Genomic DNA, 18467 nt, shown 5'->3' with positions numbered 1-18467 from the left:
TATGCTCTACCTCTATGGGCGCTCGGCAAAGGGAAAGAATCAATGTATGCGGGGCTGAATTGCAAGCAAATGACTCTATTCCAATCAAGCAACGATTACATAGGACTCATGGCAAGATCCGGAAGGAACCTTGCGACGCCTAAACAATCTAAGGGGAGTGATGTTCTCCTCCTTAGCCCAAGCCTTTCGGCCGACAAACAAAGGGGTACAACCCTTGACTCTATGCTGGAAATTCAAATACTAGAAGATGATTGCCTAAGGGCCCTAATGGCTCCTCTTATAGGCCGATTGCCTTGGCTTATTTTGGACTAAATTCAAATGACAAAGGACTTCTAATTCGGCCGCAAGGGCTGACTATACTTGGCTCTCTCTTGGCCATGTGCTGCATTGAGGTGGGCGCTCGGGATTGGCTGCATGGTCGGCTCGGGCGCAAGTCTTGTGTGGATGCTGCCATGTGTCCGGGCGGAGCCTGATTTGGCTGTTGTTTTGGTTGGTTGGGCTGTGCTTCCTGATTTGCAGGGATGCGCCGCTGTTGCCTTGGCTCCCACGGATTGCTGGCGTGGCTGACCTTTGCGCGTCCATCCTTTGGCCTGTTACATCCTGGCTGCTGGTGTCTTCTCCTGCCGAATCCCTATGGAAGAGCCCGCAGGCTCCTCCTTTGATTCTGCGCGTGCGTTTTCCATGTTTGGCTCGGCGCTGATGCTGGGACGCTTGCCATGTGTCCCTGTTGGTTGGCTTTGGCCGGGCGCAATCTGCTTATGGTTTTCTTTGTTTGGCCTTGCGCGCGGATGATTGCCACTTGTCCTTGGGCGCGCTCTCGGTCGAGCTAACCGCGGCTTTCCTTGTTTGGCCTTGCGCGCGGATGGTTGCCACTTGTCCTTAGGCGCGCTCTTGGTCGGGCTGACCGTGGCTTTCCTTGTTTCGCTCTCGGGCGTGCGCGCGCTAGCTGATCCGAGTCCAATGCATGCGGGCTCGGTTACCTTGTTGTGTCTTTGGTCGGGCTCGACCCGTGCGCTGTCCTTGGGCTTGTCTGGCTTGGTCGCGCTCGGCCGAATGCAGTCTTGGTCGGTCTTTGCGCTTGCTGTGCTTCCTTGTGCGTGTGTGCCCAAGTGCGCACGCACGGGCTGGTGCCCCTGGTTGCCGCTCGTGCCCATGCCCATGTCTGGCGTGAATCACATACCTAGCCATATAAAGACTTGACTCTAAGGTTGGTCATTATCTTTTGAGGGAACATCACCCAACCATAATAAGTGTATCGACTCCATTTTATTTCAAGTTCTACCCCAAATATAATTAATCGATCTTGTTGTGAATCGATCCCAATCCGATCTGGAGTGAACCTACATCAAACATAGATTTTAAGTTAGTCACTTATCCAGTGCTAATCTTGCAAGTATTTGACAGTTGATCCAAAGTTATCTATCACACTGATTTTGATCGAGAAGAACGAGATCTTAAATTATGTTACATAATGAGCTGAGCATCCCTCAATTTGGAAGATCAAGATTCCTTAAATTTCGAGGGCAAAATTTTTTATTAAGGATGGGAGAATGTAATATCCAGCCCAAAAGTGGATTTTGGGCCGATTGGGCCAAAGCCGGCGGGTCAAACCGGCTTCAGCCCATGGTCGAAGAAAAGACTAAAACAGAGGATCACAATAGTCTTCTTTCTCAAGAGTAACGGAGGCGAGATAGGAGCGGGGACATCGCGGCCTCTTGAATGGCCTCCGATCCCGCTCAACCGCCGCGAGCATCACGGCGGTGAACAAGCCTCAGCCATTTCGAATAGCGCCTATAAAAAAAAAGAGGAAAGGAAGAAAGAACCCGGATCGCTCACCATCCCGATCATTTCCAACTCTTCCACTCTTCTTTTCTCCCTCCTTCCTCCTCGGCTAGGGTTTTCAGAGCCCTTACCTATGCCGCCGGAGTGGGTGGTCGCAGCTTCTTCCTGGAACTAGGTAAGCCTCCCGACCTCGTCCCTGCCTTCTCTCCTCCCGATCTACTTGGGATTGCAGACAAAAAGAAAAGAAAAGAAGAAATAGAGGGGAAGAAGAAGAAGAAACAGAGGAGAGAGAGAAAGAGGGAGAGGAGTACCTGTGGTCGTCGGCGTCGCCGGGCTTCGGCCGCAGCTGCCGTGGGGCCGGAGGCCAACAATTTCTCTTTTCCCTCTTCCCTATTTCTGAGATGAAACAGAGGAAGGACTTCACGGCTCTCGGCCACAGCCGCCGCCGGCCCTCGACCGGGGCTGCAGTCGGCCGGAGTCTCGTCCCATTTTCTCTCTCCGGTGGGACAGAGGGGCGGCTCTCGCCTCTTCCCTTCGGTGAAGAGAAGAAGGGAGACGGATGAAAAAGAAGAAGAAAAAAAAGATGAAGAAAGAGTGGGGACTCACCCGTGTGCGGCTGTGAGCGTCGCCGGTGCCGCTGGCCCCCACTACGGGCAGCCTGGCTGTGAGCTTCGCCGGCATCGCGGGGAGCGACCGCGGGCGTCCCGTGGGTGTCGTGGGAGCCACCGGACTCACGTCGGCTGCGGGCGTCTTGCGGGCGCCGCCAGCATCAGTCGGCCCCTCCCGCGCGAACCAACGGGGGGATCGTCCTTGGGTTAGCGGGAGGAGAAGAGGAAATGAGGAGAAGAAAGAAAGAAAAAAAAAAAGAGAAGAAGAAGAAGAAGGTTCCGAACGAAGAGAAGGGAGAAGAGAAGAAAAAGAAAAGAAAAAAAAGAAAAAAAAGAAAAGATAATAAATGAATATAATAAAATAATAAAAATAAATAGATAAATAAATTAATTAATTAAAATGAAAAATGATGAACGAGTGGCAAATAATCTGTTCTCTATAATGTTGATAGGTGCGGTGAAGTTGTCGTCGCGATCTAGGATTTGCAAGTGAACCGAGGTAAGTAACCCTGGCACTAATCTTATTAATTTAAAAAACTCACTATTTAATTGTAAGAATAAAATAATGAAAAATATATTTGTTATGATGTATTTTCTTAAAAGTATGATCAAGCATATGATTGCATGTGATTCATAAGTTTGATTAAATTGCATCCTTCATGAATATTTGAGTATAAATTATGGTTACGATAAATTGCATGAAAATGAGATTTGTGGCATGATCATGAATTTTATATATTACGATGAATTATGGTTATGATAAATTGCATGAAAATGAGATTTGTGGCATGATCATGAATTTTATACATTACGATGAATTATGGTTATGATAAATTGCATGAAAATGAGATTTATGGCATGATCATGAATTTTATACATTACGATGCCATGTCATTTTTCAACCTATGTATGAAAGTATGATTTATGAAAAAGAATAATGATTTATGAACTCTCAGATAGCTATGCCCACCTCTAAAAATAGAGGTCAGTTGAACCCCCCTTGGAGCTACCATCCAACGAATGTGGCTCTCTACCAATGGGTTAAAGTTGGTAACGAATATGAATGAGTTATAAAACTCGACTACGAAGTTATAAAACTCGTCGACTACGAATACGAGCCCTGTCACGGGATTATAGTGACCATAGCAGCACGTCCGTCTGAGAGCAGAATTTATAAAGTATGGATGAATGGCAGCATTTTTATATGACTTGCATTATCATGTTTATGAACTTGCATGGTTTGAGCATACATTGCTTTATGACCCGATTTGAATATATCATCTCTGAAATGCTTTATTTTGCTATAACTGTTATATTCTTCAAATGATGCATTGGCATGAGAAAGATTATGCTTGATCTAATAAGATAGTACATGGTTACTTACTGAGCCGCAAGCTCATATCCCTCCTGCTGTTTTTTTTATTATTTCAGATAATTAAGGCGATTAGGAGCGGGAAAGAGTAAATAAAAATTGGAGTTGAAGTATAGTTACAGAGATTCTTAGAAGTATCTATGTTAATAAGTTTGGGTTGTAATATTGCAAACTCAAGTATTTGATTTAGATGCTTTGTACTTGCTTCTTTGTGATTAGTAAATAGATTTGATCAGATTTGGTCTTATTTTATGAAATAAAATTATTATCAGGGGCTTCGTGTTATTGTTGACAGCAACCTACAATAGCACGGCCGTGTCATGAACCGGATATACGGCACAAAAAAATCATGCTCGGATCCGGGACGTGACAAAGACGGCGACGGCTGGATGTTTCCGAAGGAATGGACTCCGCCTTGTGGGAGCTGCTGCACAAAGAAATACGCCAATCTCGTCCAAATTCCATGTTCGTCTTTGTCCTCTCTCTCCTCCTGTTCTTCTTTTGATCAAATTCTTGTTGGGTTAGTCAAAGAAACGGAGGCTTTTCTTGGCTAAAAGAAAAACCTTTCGACCAACTTTTGAAATTCGTAAACGAAATCGCAAGAATTTAAAGAAGAAATTGGATATCGACATTGACTCGGAATAGAAAAAATCCTCAGGGAGAATAGTTTGCGCTCTTTCTAGCTCTTGGAATCGAGATAATTTTACGAAGGTGTGAAATTTAGAGCAAGAAAGGGCAAATTTGAAAGGCATGCCCGAGCTTAATTGAAGGCAGAAGAAGGAAATGGGATCTAGATTTAGAGTGACTCATTTCATCCCGAGGTTATTGTTATGCAACACCATTTGGTTGGTTTTGCTGTATATTAGACGGAACTAAAAGTGTGGTTTTGTTTACAAAATCAATTCTTGTTTAGAAGATTATGTGTATTTATTTTTTTCTGAAATTACCTTTGACTTGCTTATGCAGGGAGAGTTTTCTGCAAGAAGGGGTGCGATACAGATGGTGAGACCTGGGAAGAATGTAAGAGTCGCCCTTTTGCATTCTCATAATCTTGTTCTCAGTAATTGATTGTATGTTAAATAATTTTGTTACTTTATGTTGGTATTACGGGCAACAAGATTTTTTTAAATTTCTCATTCACATTATTGCATATGGAACTCATTCTTGAAAAACCAGGTTTAAAAAGGTTTTCTAGATTTATAGACATTAGTAATGTCTTATATAGCAGATAAAGAGATGGCTTTGCCTTGAGTGAAGATCTTCAAATTTGGTAGCGCAAAATAGAGAGCTGCTGGATATATTTGTGCATGCAGGTGAAGGCTGGCTGCACATGCTATCAGATTCATGTGTGATTCAAAATTATGAGGTGCAGAGTGTGGCGCACACCGCGTGTATGCGGTCTTCCCTTACATGTGCATGTAGGTTTAGGTATTTTGCTTGTTACGAGAAAGCAAACTGTAGGATATATTTGTCTTTCCTTCTCTCAAGTGTTTCTTGTTTATGTGTAAAATGCCAGCCAATTTTAGTTCTCATTCTCTTTTGTTGACAATTTATGGCTAACTTCATTTTCTCTGGTGTGGACAGGAAGTGTTAAGTTGTCTTGAAGTGTCTGTACTTCAATTTTCAGAAAAAATGATAATGCTTTAATTATACCATATTTAAAATTGGAATGTATTCATATCCATGAATAAATATGTTGAGTGTTCGAACAGGTTTACTTCACAACCTACTATGATCATGGGATGGTGGATGGGAGGGTCTGGATCTTATCAAGTGCCCTGTGTGAACCGAGTGCCATTCACCAAGATTATTGGATAAAAGATCTGACCTCTCACATCCACTCTCCTGTCCTCCCACTTCCCATTGAGATCGCAACAGGTTGCGAGATAAATCATTTCCGAGTCAGAAACTAGTCAAGATTACATTTTCTGAAAAGACTTCTTTCATGTTAAAAATATTATAGAGAAGAAGAAGGAAATGTCGCATTTCACTGGAAATTTGTTGTCCTAACTTTGTTTATGGGCAGCGACTTTCCTACCTATCATATCTTGGACCGGAGGCATTACTGCTAAATGAAAAGTTTGCTAACTCAATGAACAAGAGATTTATGTCTTTCAACTGATTTTGCCTAGTAAACCCGTAGATACGTTGGCTGAGTTAAGAACAGCCTTCGTGAGACTACCATTTGTAAACAATTTATCTCACCATAGCATAATTCATCATCCATTATTTATCACAGAAGTCATAATGAACTTTGACAGGTTGATAAGGGAAAACAAAATGAATCTATAAGGAGTCTATGGACAAAGTGTCCCTAACAGGGAATATGCTATCCATACACTTCACAACATTCATAAACCCAGCCAATTAAATGACGTTAGCAATTTTGGGAGATTTAGTCAAAGGTCTTGGTTAAATATCAAAACGTCAATGTGTTGGGTAAATTTCCTCTCACTTTATTACTCAAAGTCAGCATCTTCTATTAACTGATTCCCATGAACTAACATTTAACCCTCTAAGCTAGAGAGCTTTGTATTTGGATTTTCTTCTTATTTACTTATCATATATTTCAAATTGGTCTAAGTCAAGGTTTGCTATCATGCTACTACCATGCTGGTACAGTGTTGGTATCAAGGTCCGCCGTACCAGTACCGGTCGGCGTACCGGTGGCCGGCCGGACCGGTACGGTACCGGTCCGGTCAGGTACGTACCGGCTGGTACCGGTCCCGTACCGGCCGGTACGCGGTGGTTTCAAAAACCACAGCGCGCGGCGCTGTGGTTCTAAAAAAAAAAAATTGTACCGGTGCGAACCGGCCGGTTCGCACCGGTACGGGCTCCGAACCGGCCGGTACGGGCTCCGAACCGGCCGGTTCGGATAAAAAACCGGGAAATACCGGTTTTTTATCCGTTCCGGTACCGGTCCACGGCCGGACCGGTACGTACCGGCCCGTACCGGCCGGTACGGGCCGGTACGGCATTCCATGGTTGGTATGCTTGGTATGAGAGTCTGTTCGACGTATCGAGATTTGGTATGCCTCTCGTACCAAGTCTTGGGTTGGTACCGGGACAATATGGTATGCTCAGTGTAGGACGGTATGCACCGATACGGTGAACCATGTAGGTTATGACCAAAAACAAGTAATAATATTTAGTTTTTTATTTAACAGAGAAATGCCATTTGCAATCGATTAACCTTAGACCAAACATATTCTTATCTTTCTATTTTTTTTTTCTATCTTCTATTTCTTGGGACCTATTATGGTCGCTTATCACATATTCAGGTATAGGAGAGTGCAATGAGATATGCTATAAGGATCCAGTTTTCAAGGACCACCAGTGGAGTGCCTATATTGATAGATCTCCGGGACATGACAATTATTCTTTGGTGAGCCTCCCTCTCTCCCTTTGCATACTGGATTTTATACTATTCATGATGACATTGCTTAACATGATAGTATGGTTTACCTCACTCCTTGAGAATTGAATTGATGTTTTGATGGAAGCTATTTTAGTTCAAAAGGGCCTCAATTTGGCCTCTATAATAGCTAAACTCTTTTGGTAATCAAAAAGGAAACTTAATTTTTGGTGTCAAGCGATATGATACATACATCAGTGACCTAATCAAGGTGACTTTATTTACTTTTAGATGGTGGAATCTCACAGAATCTCTTCAGAAATGTACAATATTAGAAAAACCTAGTTTCAGAAGATTTGCATGTTAGATATTCTGATAAAACTAGGATGCCCTTCACAGCTTTTTATACAAAAGAAATGGGTGTTTTGTTTTCATTCATATTTAAGGTGAGGAAAGTATCTGTAGAACTTTGTAATTGAACAAATTGAACTCTGTTCTGAGCATGACCAGCATGTTCGTTTTGCATGATCATATTATGGAGTTTGAAGGTCATTTTGACACCTATTAGTCCTTTTTATCCCGTATAATAGCTTGTCTTGTGCATGCATGCAGGACTGCTTCCATGCCTGTGTTTCTGGCTGTGGTTTCAAGGTTAGTATATGTGAAACTCAGTATTAAACATTCTCTTTTATGACAAAGTTTCATGGCAAACTTTGTTCTTATATGTTAGATGTGATTTCTGGTTATGACGATCAGTGAAAAGATTTTTGAGTATTTTGAAATTGATATTAATATGCTTCCTGAGCCTTCTTTTCTTTCTTTCTTTCTTTTCTCTAGGTTGAGTTGAAAACAATCCCTGTTGATACTTGTAAATGATAACCCGCCCAAATAGGCTAACATTCATGATCTCACGATATCAAGGCAAATTTGAAGTCATATATGAATCCAACTATCATACAAGATGAGACAAAAAAGGAACTTAGAAGTTCAATGGCTTAAGCAAACAGGATGAGCGAGGTTACAGTGCAGTGTGAGTGTGTGTTTGCCCGCATGATCTTGGTTTTATTTATGTTAAGGTTGTATATGTGCTTTAGTGTTCATGGTCTTGTATATGTGTTTTAGTGTTCATGGTCTTGTATATGTGTTTTAAATGTTCATGGTAAATCTGGAATAAGATTGATAAATTTCTCCAGTGCTGTTGGAGGGACAAAATTTTGGAGTTTTCTTCCCTCTTTTAGGTAGGTGTGGCAACCTAAGAAGATTGTAAGGAGAACATTGTTCTTGACAAAGGCATATCACTGATGAGGCAAAATCCCTTCTAAATGCAGATGGTAAATGGTGGGTGTGTTTGAATGATTGAAGAATGCTATATGAATTCCGAGGGGCATAATGCATTTTATGCAAATGGTGGTCTGGAAGCAGATGGTATTGTTGTTAACTTTTCAAATGTGATGATGGTGAACTGGGGTTTGCCCCAAAGGTCTGCCCTTCTGGCTAGCAATCAGAGATTCTGGGTGTGGTCCTTAGGTGGTTCATCCCCAAAATTCCGGACCTGGGTAATTTATGCATGGGTGGGTCTCTCTCTCACTCTGCTGCTGAATAGTGATCCCTAATCAAGGGGCCCAAGTAACCAGTGTTTCTCAGGTAAGGTCATCAGGCTAGGAGACAGCATGCTGATTGATGTAACGTGCAGATCATAGAAGCAGGGTTTGTTAAATTACCATGACAAAACCACTCGCTCCTACTCCTATTCCCTGTGACACTTTGAACCATAAACAGAAAAACAAAAAAATAATCATTCCCCTAAACAACTTTTCCCCACCCGCTCTTGTTCCTGCTTCTTGCTTGTGAGAGCTTTATTTAAGTTGTATGCAAAATAAACAGATAGATAAGTATCAACAAGGGTGACTGTGCTTTATGAATCTGTGGTTGCATCATGTTTGTGAGGCTTTCAAAGATGATTATAGCAAAACCGATATGCTTTTCATGGATTGTCATGATGACAATAATAAAGCTGCATGCACAGATGATCAGAACTAGTCTTGGCTGATAAGGGCTTTTGATTTAATATTTAGGTCGGTGGCTCCATGACTCCATGATCAGCAGTGAGAAATGATTTGTATAGCTCCACTACAGTGGAAAGGATTTGTCTGCAAGTTTCGAAGTTTGTTTATACGTTCTAAAAGTGATAAAACTCTATATAGGCTATGTTTCTTCTTTTCCCCCTTCCAGGATATGCTAGTTCCTGTATTCATATCGATAAAGTTCTTGATAGTATTCCAATATGGAAAGAAAAAGTATTGACAAAAACCAGGTTGAGCTTGTAACTCTTGTGCTAACATACTGGCTTTCTTGCTTTGTCCAGGACATATCCTAGATTATGCTGCTTCAAGCTAGAATGTTATTAGACCATTATTTTATGGGGCAAAAATTAAAATATTAAGTTTTTTTATAATGTTTCAGGAAATGATAGATTTTGGATTACGTTGTTATAGTTTTATTTTGATCTTCCTTAAAGATGTGGCTAATTTTGTTCAGTTGTTCATCATCTTGCAGTTTGATAGTCCACCTGAGAAGGTCGACCAAGTTCAGCCAAACAGGCCACCAAAGCCACCCACTGCGAGCAAACCTAGACTTGCAGTATCAAATGTGAAACCTACTCCAACAACTGATGATTTACCTTGCACATCAGCATAGAAATTCCAGTATATTTTCTCAGCCAATGTCTCATACCAGTTACAGGAAGCTTGTAATATGGGTGCCATCTTCCAGCAACCTGCAACATGCCTGCATCCCCAAGTGGCTTGTTTTATTGTTCAGTTGGGGCTTTCACAACTTGTCTAACTGAAGCTTACATCAGTGGCCGATTATGGAATGCCAGAATGTAAGTGGACAAAGGAGTATGCTGACGGCCATTGTGAACCATCTATTGAACTATGTTTCTTGCATTATACCAATGCAGTTAAATTTTTCCAACTGGTACTTATACATTCCTAGTATTATGGTATTATACAGCTCACAAGTCTAGTAGGTTGCACGGCACTTTTATAATTTTTGTCAACAAATACTGGCATGTGTAACGAGTTTAGGAGCAACCATTTTGGCTCCCGTGTGAGGAGATTTCCTGCATTATTATGTTCATTCATAAGCAGATGAGGAACCTATGCATATTCTGAGCCAAGTTTGCTGATTTGTTACTTCTTTTAAAAAGCATGATGATAGAAAGAAATAGCTTTGGCAGATATTTTGAGTTGTCATCATGCTCATAACCAGCAGCCATCTGAATTTTTTTGCTGTCCGACTGCATTCGTAGACCATAAAAAGCCTCATTTCATCCCTGCCTTGCTGGTTCTAATTTCCGATGCATGTTGCTTTCCACTTATCTCAACTCGCGAGGCACAGCAGAGGATGGATCAGAGCCACAGTGCATACCATTAGCACGGGTCGGGTCCCACGTCTCAACAGCGAGATGCATTGCCAATCACGTAGGCATCATTGACCTCAGATCCCATTCTCGAGCTCTAGTATTGCATATTAGTTTGGACACCAACAACCTAATTCCTCAATGTTCTTCCCGCAGAAGTCACCATAGACATCACCTTCTTCCTTCACATTTAGCATCGCTCGTTGGCTAAGCAAAGATTCTTCGATGCATCAGTTCTATTACACCCAACCTGGCCCCCCACCCCTTCATCAACACACCATCTACATCACGTATGGAGAGAGTTCGAGTTTGGTTGTACTTAAGATTGACTTGGACATGTTTGCTATTATAGCTGCGGCTCACAACACTTCGATCAAGCCCTACTCTTACTAAAGTCCACTTTAGTTTTGAGTCACTGAAATCAGGGAGAGCTTCCCCAAAAAGTCAATGACCTCTTATCAACGCCATGGAAATTGTCCGTAGACTAAATACGAAGAAATGCAATGGGAACGCAATTAACTATCATACATTAAACCGGAACATGCAAAATCTTATGGCTTCGCTGCAAAGCATATTCTGTATTCAACAAACACAAAACTATGGTAAAATGTGTTTGCAAAAATACTAATGACAATGATAATGATGACAATTTTCTGAGTTAATGAGATAGAAAAAATAGGCCAACACAAACTTGTTCCAAATTATTAAGAAAACCAATTCTCCAACAAATCTGGGGCATGCAATTCGCAAGCAAGATTCAGCTCACAATCCATCACACATTGTGACCATCAGTCTCGTCGGCAAATTTTGGAACGGTACTGCACGATTTCCCACCCAGGGATCGAAGTATAGTATCTGACGCGAGGTTGGAGACTCTTGCAGTCTTGACAAGTAAAGAATGCAAATGGGCTGGAGTTACCTAGTAGAAAATCCAAACTACAAAAACCAAGCATAATGGAAGTTAAGTATAGCATTGGCTTTATAAGTACATGTGGCATTCCTAATCCCACAAATGAATGGACACCAAAATTGAAGGTCCAGGTAAACTCCCTCAGCAATTTCACCCTCAATAAGCCCTTCATTATAAAAAAAATAAAAACAAGAATTAATTTAAGATGCCAGAGGGAAACAAAATGAACATCATTACGGTAACAAAAAAAAGCATGGTTAGTCACAGCACTGATCCAATGAAAACTTGCTTTAACTTGCATATTTCTGTTTCTTGCAACTCTGCAAACAGAAGCACCATCAACGGCCCAGTAAACGCATGATATCGAACAATATCTGTTTGCAGTATTTCAGCAGTAAATTAACCATCTGTTGAATTCTACACTGCAGCAGCCCAAATGAGCTCAAAATATTGGACACGCGAACCATCTGCTGCATTGAACAACGAAAGAATAAAGAGTATTAATGAATGCCAAGCATGAATTGCTTCAAAAAAAAAAAAGCAGCAAATGACAAAATGTTCAGCTGATAGCCAAGAGCAGACCTAACCATTTAATCCTCCTCCATAGGAACTTCTGGGAAATCCCATCTATCTTCTTCAATTGGTTTATTGATAATGGAAATAGAAGGTAAGGCATGTCAAGGAAACATAATAAAACAATTCAAAGAAAAATTACAATTAATTCTGGATTCAAATAGCAAAAAGAAATTTTGGATGCCAGCCAATATTCACACATGTCAAAGCAAAACGGATAAAATCTTCTAGAAATTTTACATAGTCAAAAGCAAGGAAAGTACAGCACGTCATAAGACAAATTTTGTATATAGATAAATCAGATATTAAACAGCATGCAACAACTGTTTCATTGGCTGCTGGGTTGATCTCGTTACCAATTTTTTCTGTTTTTCATTCTCTCAAATGTTTTCAATTTCTTTTTTTTTTTGTTTTTGTTTTTGGGGGGGGGGGGGGGGGGGGGTGGATGAATTCAGAAATAACAAGTCAAAACCTGTTGCATCAGAACCAGTAAAATTACATTATCAATAAGGAATCATATTTATTTATTTAGGAAAAATAATCTTAACCAAAAACCAAAACGTAGAGACAACACTAAATAAATTCAATAAAGTAAATTCAGAAACTACATGGGAAACATCAATACAATCTACAGCAATCTGTTTAAACTTGAGTGCTGGTTAGATTTTGTTTTAAAATTTTCAGAAAAGGATATATATGGACATGACATCATCCTCCTTTTCGCCACGATTTCGGCTATTTTTAAGCTCTCTATGGATTTCGGGAGTAACCTATGCAGAGACAAAAATCATACCATCAGCTACTTACGGTATGCCCTACAAAAGCAATTCAAGACAATTAAACAATTGAAACCAAGTATTGCAATCATACCAAATGATGTTTCTGGTATTGAACTAGGCGAACAAAATTATCCTTGTCCTTCTTCTCCAGTTCATTCTTATACCTGTTAAAGATAAATTTTAAGCATAAATGAATCTACTGGTAGAAAGATTTATAAATATTAACAGGTTATACCAATACAGACCATGATTACTCTAAAACAGAAAGCTCAAGCAGCCATAAAATAATTTCTTTTCTATTAATACTACACTAACATAGGTACTATTTCATATTAAATCAGATCCCATTCTAAAATAATTTTGAGAGAGCAATTAAAACTAGGAGTTTAAATGTGAAGCAATGCATTAAAAAAAAGAATCTTTCTTTTATTATTGTTAGACAACGTGTCAACAAGATAAAAATTGACTTATACTATTAGCAGGCTAAAGCAATTAATACCAATTAGGATTGCCTAATAATGTGAAACAGGATAAGGATTTCATGATAATTCTAGCTTCCCTCAAAGACCTAAATCTGAGATCTTACATGTCCAATTTGGCCCTTTGGGTTAGAACTGAATCTATGCCAAGACCTAAAAGCTGCCAAAGAGAAAAGGATAGACACTTTTTTAAGTGAAAGGAGATGAATGGAATTAGTCTTCGCACATTGACTTGGTACAAGAAAGGACTAGCTTATGGAATCATTTATGCTGTTTAAGCAGCAACACAAGCGAACAGAAGATCACGAATATGCCCTAACAGTCTGCAAAGGAACTCCTTTTGCATGGTTTTGGTTGATCGCATCTTTAATATTTTGTTTACTTCACCAATTAGGTATGCACTAAGCCGTACTGGCCATCTTGTCCCTCAAGATTATTAAAATTAACATTTCTTGGGACCAAAAAAGGACATGTAACTAACGTAGTAAGATTAATTAACTACAGTTATAACAGAAGATGCAAGGCATTAAATCTAATAACAAAAACCATCACCAAATAATTGACTATAAATTCAACAAAGCGAAACTACAATATGAAACCAATTCTACTGATACAGTTAACTCAATGCACAAGTTCATATTGATAACCTTTGGACAAATGCAAGAAGTGATTGGTGCCATATCACAGGCATGATTCTTTCATCCTCAAGGAACCTCAGAAAATGTGCAACAACAGCATCGAGCACTCGGTATGGCAAGGCATACTTCTTGTCTAAAAATAGCTTGATGAAATAACTACAAAATCAAAAGTGAAAATGCAGTATGTCAAACTCTACGACAGATAATAGGGCAATTGTCATTATGTAGAATTGTATTACAATTTACAAGCAGCCAAAGGATGATACACAGCAAACTCAAAACTAAATATAGATGTCTCTTAAGGTCATCATATGTAATGTTTGTTGTGTGCTTCAATTTGACTACACTATAGATGTCATTACAGCTTTTTTATTCTTTTCTAGAGAGAATCACTTAGCTAGAGTTCTTGCCTTCTTGGCTTAAGGACTACAAACAGAAAGCTAAATAGTCTGCTTAATCATATACCGCTAGTTCTGAAGCGCGTCTTCAAAGATGAATATAAATCAATAAAGGGAACCACTGGCCCTTGCAATGGCCCTTTGCAGATGACGAGCAAGCCTTTGTATTGGCATTGACCATCAACCATATATAACTGCCTCAGTTTAATATCCAATAGCTTCCCCATTGGGGTGAATCAATTAATTAAACTTTGAAAAATTATGTTGATTAACATTCAGAAGAGAACCAAAGCAAAAAGATGTCATCACAGAAGCATAGACTGTCATGACCACAGATGGCAGTAGTTTGATATATTATTACAAAATAACAAGTCTCCATGCATTTAAAATCTCTTTCTACAGGATATCTTCAGTGCTATTTATTCTATAATTACATCTCTTTTTTCTATAATCAAGATATTAAAGAGAAATGACAACTGATGCAGCCTACTCATCTAGCCTCACAATAGCATTCCACAAAATGGTATGTTCAGATGCCTTGATAAACTCTAGTTACCAATTTCATCCTGATAGAAATGGCTGAAAATATATTGCTGAAATTTATTGTTTTCAGAGTTACAAATATCAATTTTCAACTTTTCATGTTTTATTAGCAGGCGTAAGTAACACTTTTTCACTTATAATTCAAGAGTTAAACAACCTTGAGACTGTCATATATTCATCATGTTTAGCAAAATGAAACATAAACTTGGAAATCATAATCTGATTACTGAGCCCCAATATGTTAAATTTATAACGATAGTAGCTAAACTTTCCTAAACGTAACCAGAATTGATATGGAGGGAAAAAATTAAGCCAGAATCAAGTTACCTAGTTGTGCCACAATACTCCATCTTTGCCAGATTCATCAAAGCTGCACTGTGGGTCCACATAGTTATAATAAGATATCTCAACCAGTTTTTAGATTTTAGAAATTCTATCAACAAAGATTGCCTAGCATATTGCAAACTTAAAACGATGGGGGATAACACCTTATTCAAATAGGCACCTTACCTAGAATGAAGAGGAGGAATAGAAACTTTTTGAATTATGCTTCCAATTATAACTGCTTCTCGAAGAGTGCATGTCCCTGACTGCAAATTGGAAAACAAAATTCTTAGTTTATGAGAAAAACAGCACCGGATTTTTTTAAAGAAATTTGTCTTGCATTCCGAAGCTAGTGTCCTGCCAAGTTGCTAGGATTGGAACAATCATAGATTCTAAAAGAAACACATAAAAAAAGGCTAAAAACACTAGAAGGAAATGAAATAGAAAAGATGATAAAGAACAATGATTGAGATAATGCCATAAAGTAAAAGAACTGTGAAACCTAAGATTGCATACCTGGCATAATGGCAATAGAATTCCCTTGAAAAAGGCAGCTGGCTTATAGAGGGCCTTTTTCAGCGACTGATATAGAGCAAAATGAAGTCTTTTGTTCTTTTTGATGTCCTCCCTTACACGTGGGAGTAGAACAAGATTGTAGAAACGCTGGACTTTCTTCAAAGTCAAGTTTGAAGCAAATATTCTTGTTGCTTGATACATTGCATTTGGGGACCAATTTTCTGGCTCTGTTAGATATAATATATCCTCCCAAAGTTCTAGCGCTGGAATGTGTTTGAATGCCTTAGGAATTTTCCCACTTGTATACCTGCTTAAGAGCTTGCCAACCCTGCAATACATGGAATATCATAAACCCATATGAGTATCATGACATATGATATAAGAACTGATAATAAAAACAAAGGCAGCCAACATACCACCTATATAGGTCTATAATACCACTGTCCAAATTAGGGAGGGGCCGTGCTTCTGTGACCGAAAAGAAGGCAATAAAAACAAGTTTAACCACTTAAGATATCGAGAATAATAAAAAACAAAATACATTATGGCCTTTAATCCATCAAAAGGTATACAGCAATTCAAGTGACTGACGATGCAAGAATACTATGATCAACTCAAATAAATGATGTTTTCCACCTAATTGTTACCATTGTTGTTTCAATGGTAAATGTGATTTAACCAAGTTAATAACAAGCACAAGAAAAAATAAAAAGGAGGATGATAACAAGATTGTTAAAAATCTTACAAGCATTTACAGGATAATTTCACAGGTTTTAGGGGCCTATGATAGAACCGTGGTTATTGCTTTAGCAGACATTACAAATTGTTGGTCAGAAATAGCAGGTCACAGTTTCCAATGTGCTTCTTGCAACTTTCTGGTTTCGAACCAACATAATGCAAAATTGAATATTATAGTAATTTGAAGTCTTTAGAAGAATAGATGGCATGAATAAGGAATAGCTAAAGTCTTTATAAACAACAAAAGATGGTTTTGTTGTGTCCTCCTGAGCTGCATAGAAGAATAAATGGCATGAACAAGGAATAGCTATCAGAGTAAGCAAGCCCTTACAGGAAGTTTTGCACCAGCAACAATTTAAAAATGGTTCTTCTAGATGAAAATTTTAAATAACAATTTCTCAAAGTTCCTACAAAGAAACCAAAAGTTCCTAAGAAGTAATTCCCATAAGTTACACAGGAGGCAGACAGTGCCACTTTTAAAAGAAATTCCAGAATAATTTCTTTGACAAGCCACGCTTGCCATGGGAAAGAAGAAGTAAAGTAAAATTGGCACACAAGTTTCCAGTTTTTTCAAACGGCATACCAAGTTTTGGTTTTGACAAGATTCATTAATTCAAAACATCACAGCTTTAAAAGAATATCCCAAAATTGGAAGAGTGAACAGACCAGTGACCGCAGAATCGTTTTCTTTGATCTTTTGAATGATAAGATCTGCCAGGGTTGGCTGGGAACCAGCACTACCGGGCATGAATGCCGCCAAAACCTTCTCATCCTCCTCATCAATTTCAACCTAGAAAGAGGGGAAAAACCTCAGCTTTATCCAAATCTTGTGCTGATAACGGGAGAAAAGAGGGAGAAATCCAACTCACCTCGCCGACATCATACTGACTCTGGGTCTCAGAGAACCCATCAAAGCCATCAACGTCTTTCGAGTCGCTGTCGAATGCGGGGGAGGGGCCGACTGAGACAGCGGAGAAGGGAGTGGGGTTCCGCTCCTCGTCTTCTTGAAGGATTTCCTTCTGTTGTTGGAGGGCTTCTTTCAGGATCTTGGAGCTAAGATCCGAAGAGATCAACTGCAGAAGAAGGGAGATGTTAGAGAGAAACATATCGACAAAGAGGAGGAAAGAGAGGACGCAGGGGATTGCGAACCTTGTCTTGGCACTGGTGTTGGTGTTCTTTTGAAGGGCGAGCGCGCTTCTTCGAGACAACGGAGTCGTCAGCATCGAGAGCCTCCCGGTGCTTTAGGGTTTGCCGCTGTTCCTTTCTCTTCTTGCCTGCCATTCCGACTTTCACATATGGAAAGAAGAGAGGTCATTAAACCCTCGATAAACAAAACCCTATATGGTACTCTTGTATAATATTTTATCAAAAAAATGTTAGAAGATATCCTGATTTCTCAAAAAAATGTTAGAGAATCTCCACCCTCCAAGAAGTCCATCTCTAATCCCCCGATCTTTCTTCCTGATGGCCCAGCTGGAACTGGGTTACTGGAGCAATGTGAGGGAAGGAAAACCAAGACCAAAACCAAAAAAGAGAAGGGATGAAAGATCCCTCCTCTCTTTCTCTGTCTCCCGTCTCCACCCAAAACAAAACCACCGTCCCCACTCCCCACTCTCCCACTGTTCCGAGCTCTCTCGCTGCCCCACCACCTCTCTCTCTCTCTTTCTCTCTCCGGGCTTGGGCAAAATCTACCGGGATCGAGCTCGAAGAGGAGGAGGAGGAGGAGAAAACTCTTACCGGTGACTGTGAGTCGGTGACCGGAGCCGCGGAGGTTGCCGTCCGGGGGAGAAGGACGCGAAGAGCCGCCGGCCGGTCGTTGAAGAGGCGACGACACCGAGAGGAGGCGGCTATCAGGCTCTCAGCGAGGGAAACGGGGGGGCGGGGGCGGCGGCGGCGGCGGCTCTCAGCGAGGGAGGGGGGCCGGCGGCGGCGGCTCTCAGCGAGGGAGGGCGGGTGCGGCGGCGGCTCTCAGCGAGGGAGGGGAAGGGAAGGGAAGGGAAAAGAAAGGCCCAAAGGTTAGGGTTTTTG

General features: G+C 40.4%; 2 protein-coding genes across 21 annotated transcripts; one reads left to right on the top strand and one right to left on the bottom strand.

Moving 5' to 3' along the window:
* Positions 1-969: 969 nt before the first annotated feature.
* Positions 970-10246, top strand: LOC149751163 (uncharacterized). 11 transcript variants are annotated; one of them, XR_016398701.1, is made up of 9 exons: positions 970-1957; positions 2843-2889; positions 4035-4227; positions 4729-4782; positions 5076-5180; positions 7044-7147; positions 7730-7768; positions 8446-8761; positions 9674-9812. XR_016398701.1 is itself a non-coding variant. In XM_089927819.1 (9 exons), exons 4-9 carry the CDS (start codon positions 4083-4085, stop codon positions 9812-9814), a joined length of 588 nt encoding a protein of 195 aa, XP_089783945.1. In that variant the 5' UTR covers positions 974-1957; positions 2843-2889; positions 3822-3896; positions 4035-4082; the 3' UTR covers positions 9815-10246. The 11 variants fall into 11 exon arrangements, 9 of the variants coding, with proteins under 9 accessions (XP_089783949.1, XP_089783945.1, XP_089783947.1 ...); XM_089927819.1 differs by lacking the exon at positions 8446-8761 and adding an exon at positions 3822-3896 and having other exon boundaries at positions 974-1957; positions 9674-10246; XM_089927821.1 differs by lacking the exon at positions 8446-8761 and adding an exon at positions 3822-3918 and having other exon boundaries at positions 974-1957; positions 4058-4227; positions 9674-10246.
* Positions 10247-11493: 1247 nt separating this feature from the next.
* Positions 11494-18452, bottom strand: LOC149751162 (bystin-like). 10 transcript variants are annotated; one of them, XR_016398691.1, is made up of 14 exons: positions 18177-18452; positions 17589-17725; positions 17309-17512; positions 17106-17229; positions 16118-16169; positions 15702-16029; positions 15372-15451; positions 15189-15236; positions 13930-14076; positions 12895-12967; positions 12719-12794; positions 12034-12118; positions 11741-11918; positions 11494-11617 (listed from the first exon to the last, which is right to left on the bottom strand). XR_016398691.1 is itself a non-coding variant. In XM_089927802.1 (13 exons), exons 2-12 carry the CDS (start codon positions 17718-17720, stop codon positions 12042-12044), a joined length of 1341 nt encoding a protein of 446 aa, XP_089783928.1. In that variant the 5' UTR covers positions 17721-17725; positions 18177-18452; the 3' UTR covers positions 11494-11921; positions 12034-12041. The 10 variants fall into 10 exon arrangements, 7 of the variants coding, with proteins under 7 accessions (XP_089783928.1, XP_089783927.1, XP_089783925.1 ...); XR_016398690.1 differs by having other exon boundaries at positions 11741-11921; positions 12039-12118; XR_016398692.1 differs by having other exon boundaries at positions 12039-12118; positions 16121-16169; positions 18177-18407.
* Positions 18453-18467: the final 15 nt, after the last annotated feature.

Source organism: Phoenix dactylifera, chromosome 16 (assembly GCF_051530095.1).
Source record: "Phoenix dactylifera cultivar Ajwa chromosome 16, Ajwa_hap1_PhDact_Kaust_v1.1, whole genome shotgun sequence".
Lineage (NCBI taxonomy): Eukaryota > Viridiplantae > Streptophyta > Magnoliopsida > Arecales > Arecaceae > Phoenix > Phoenix dactylifera.
Note: the sequence above shows the minus strand (reverse complement) of the source record. Positions and strands in the feature narration are given on the sequence as shown.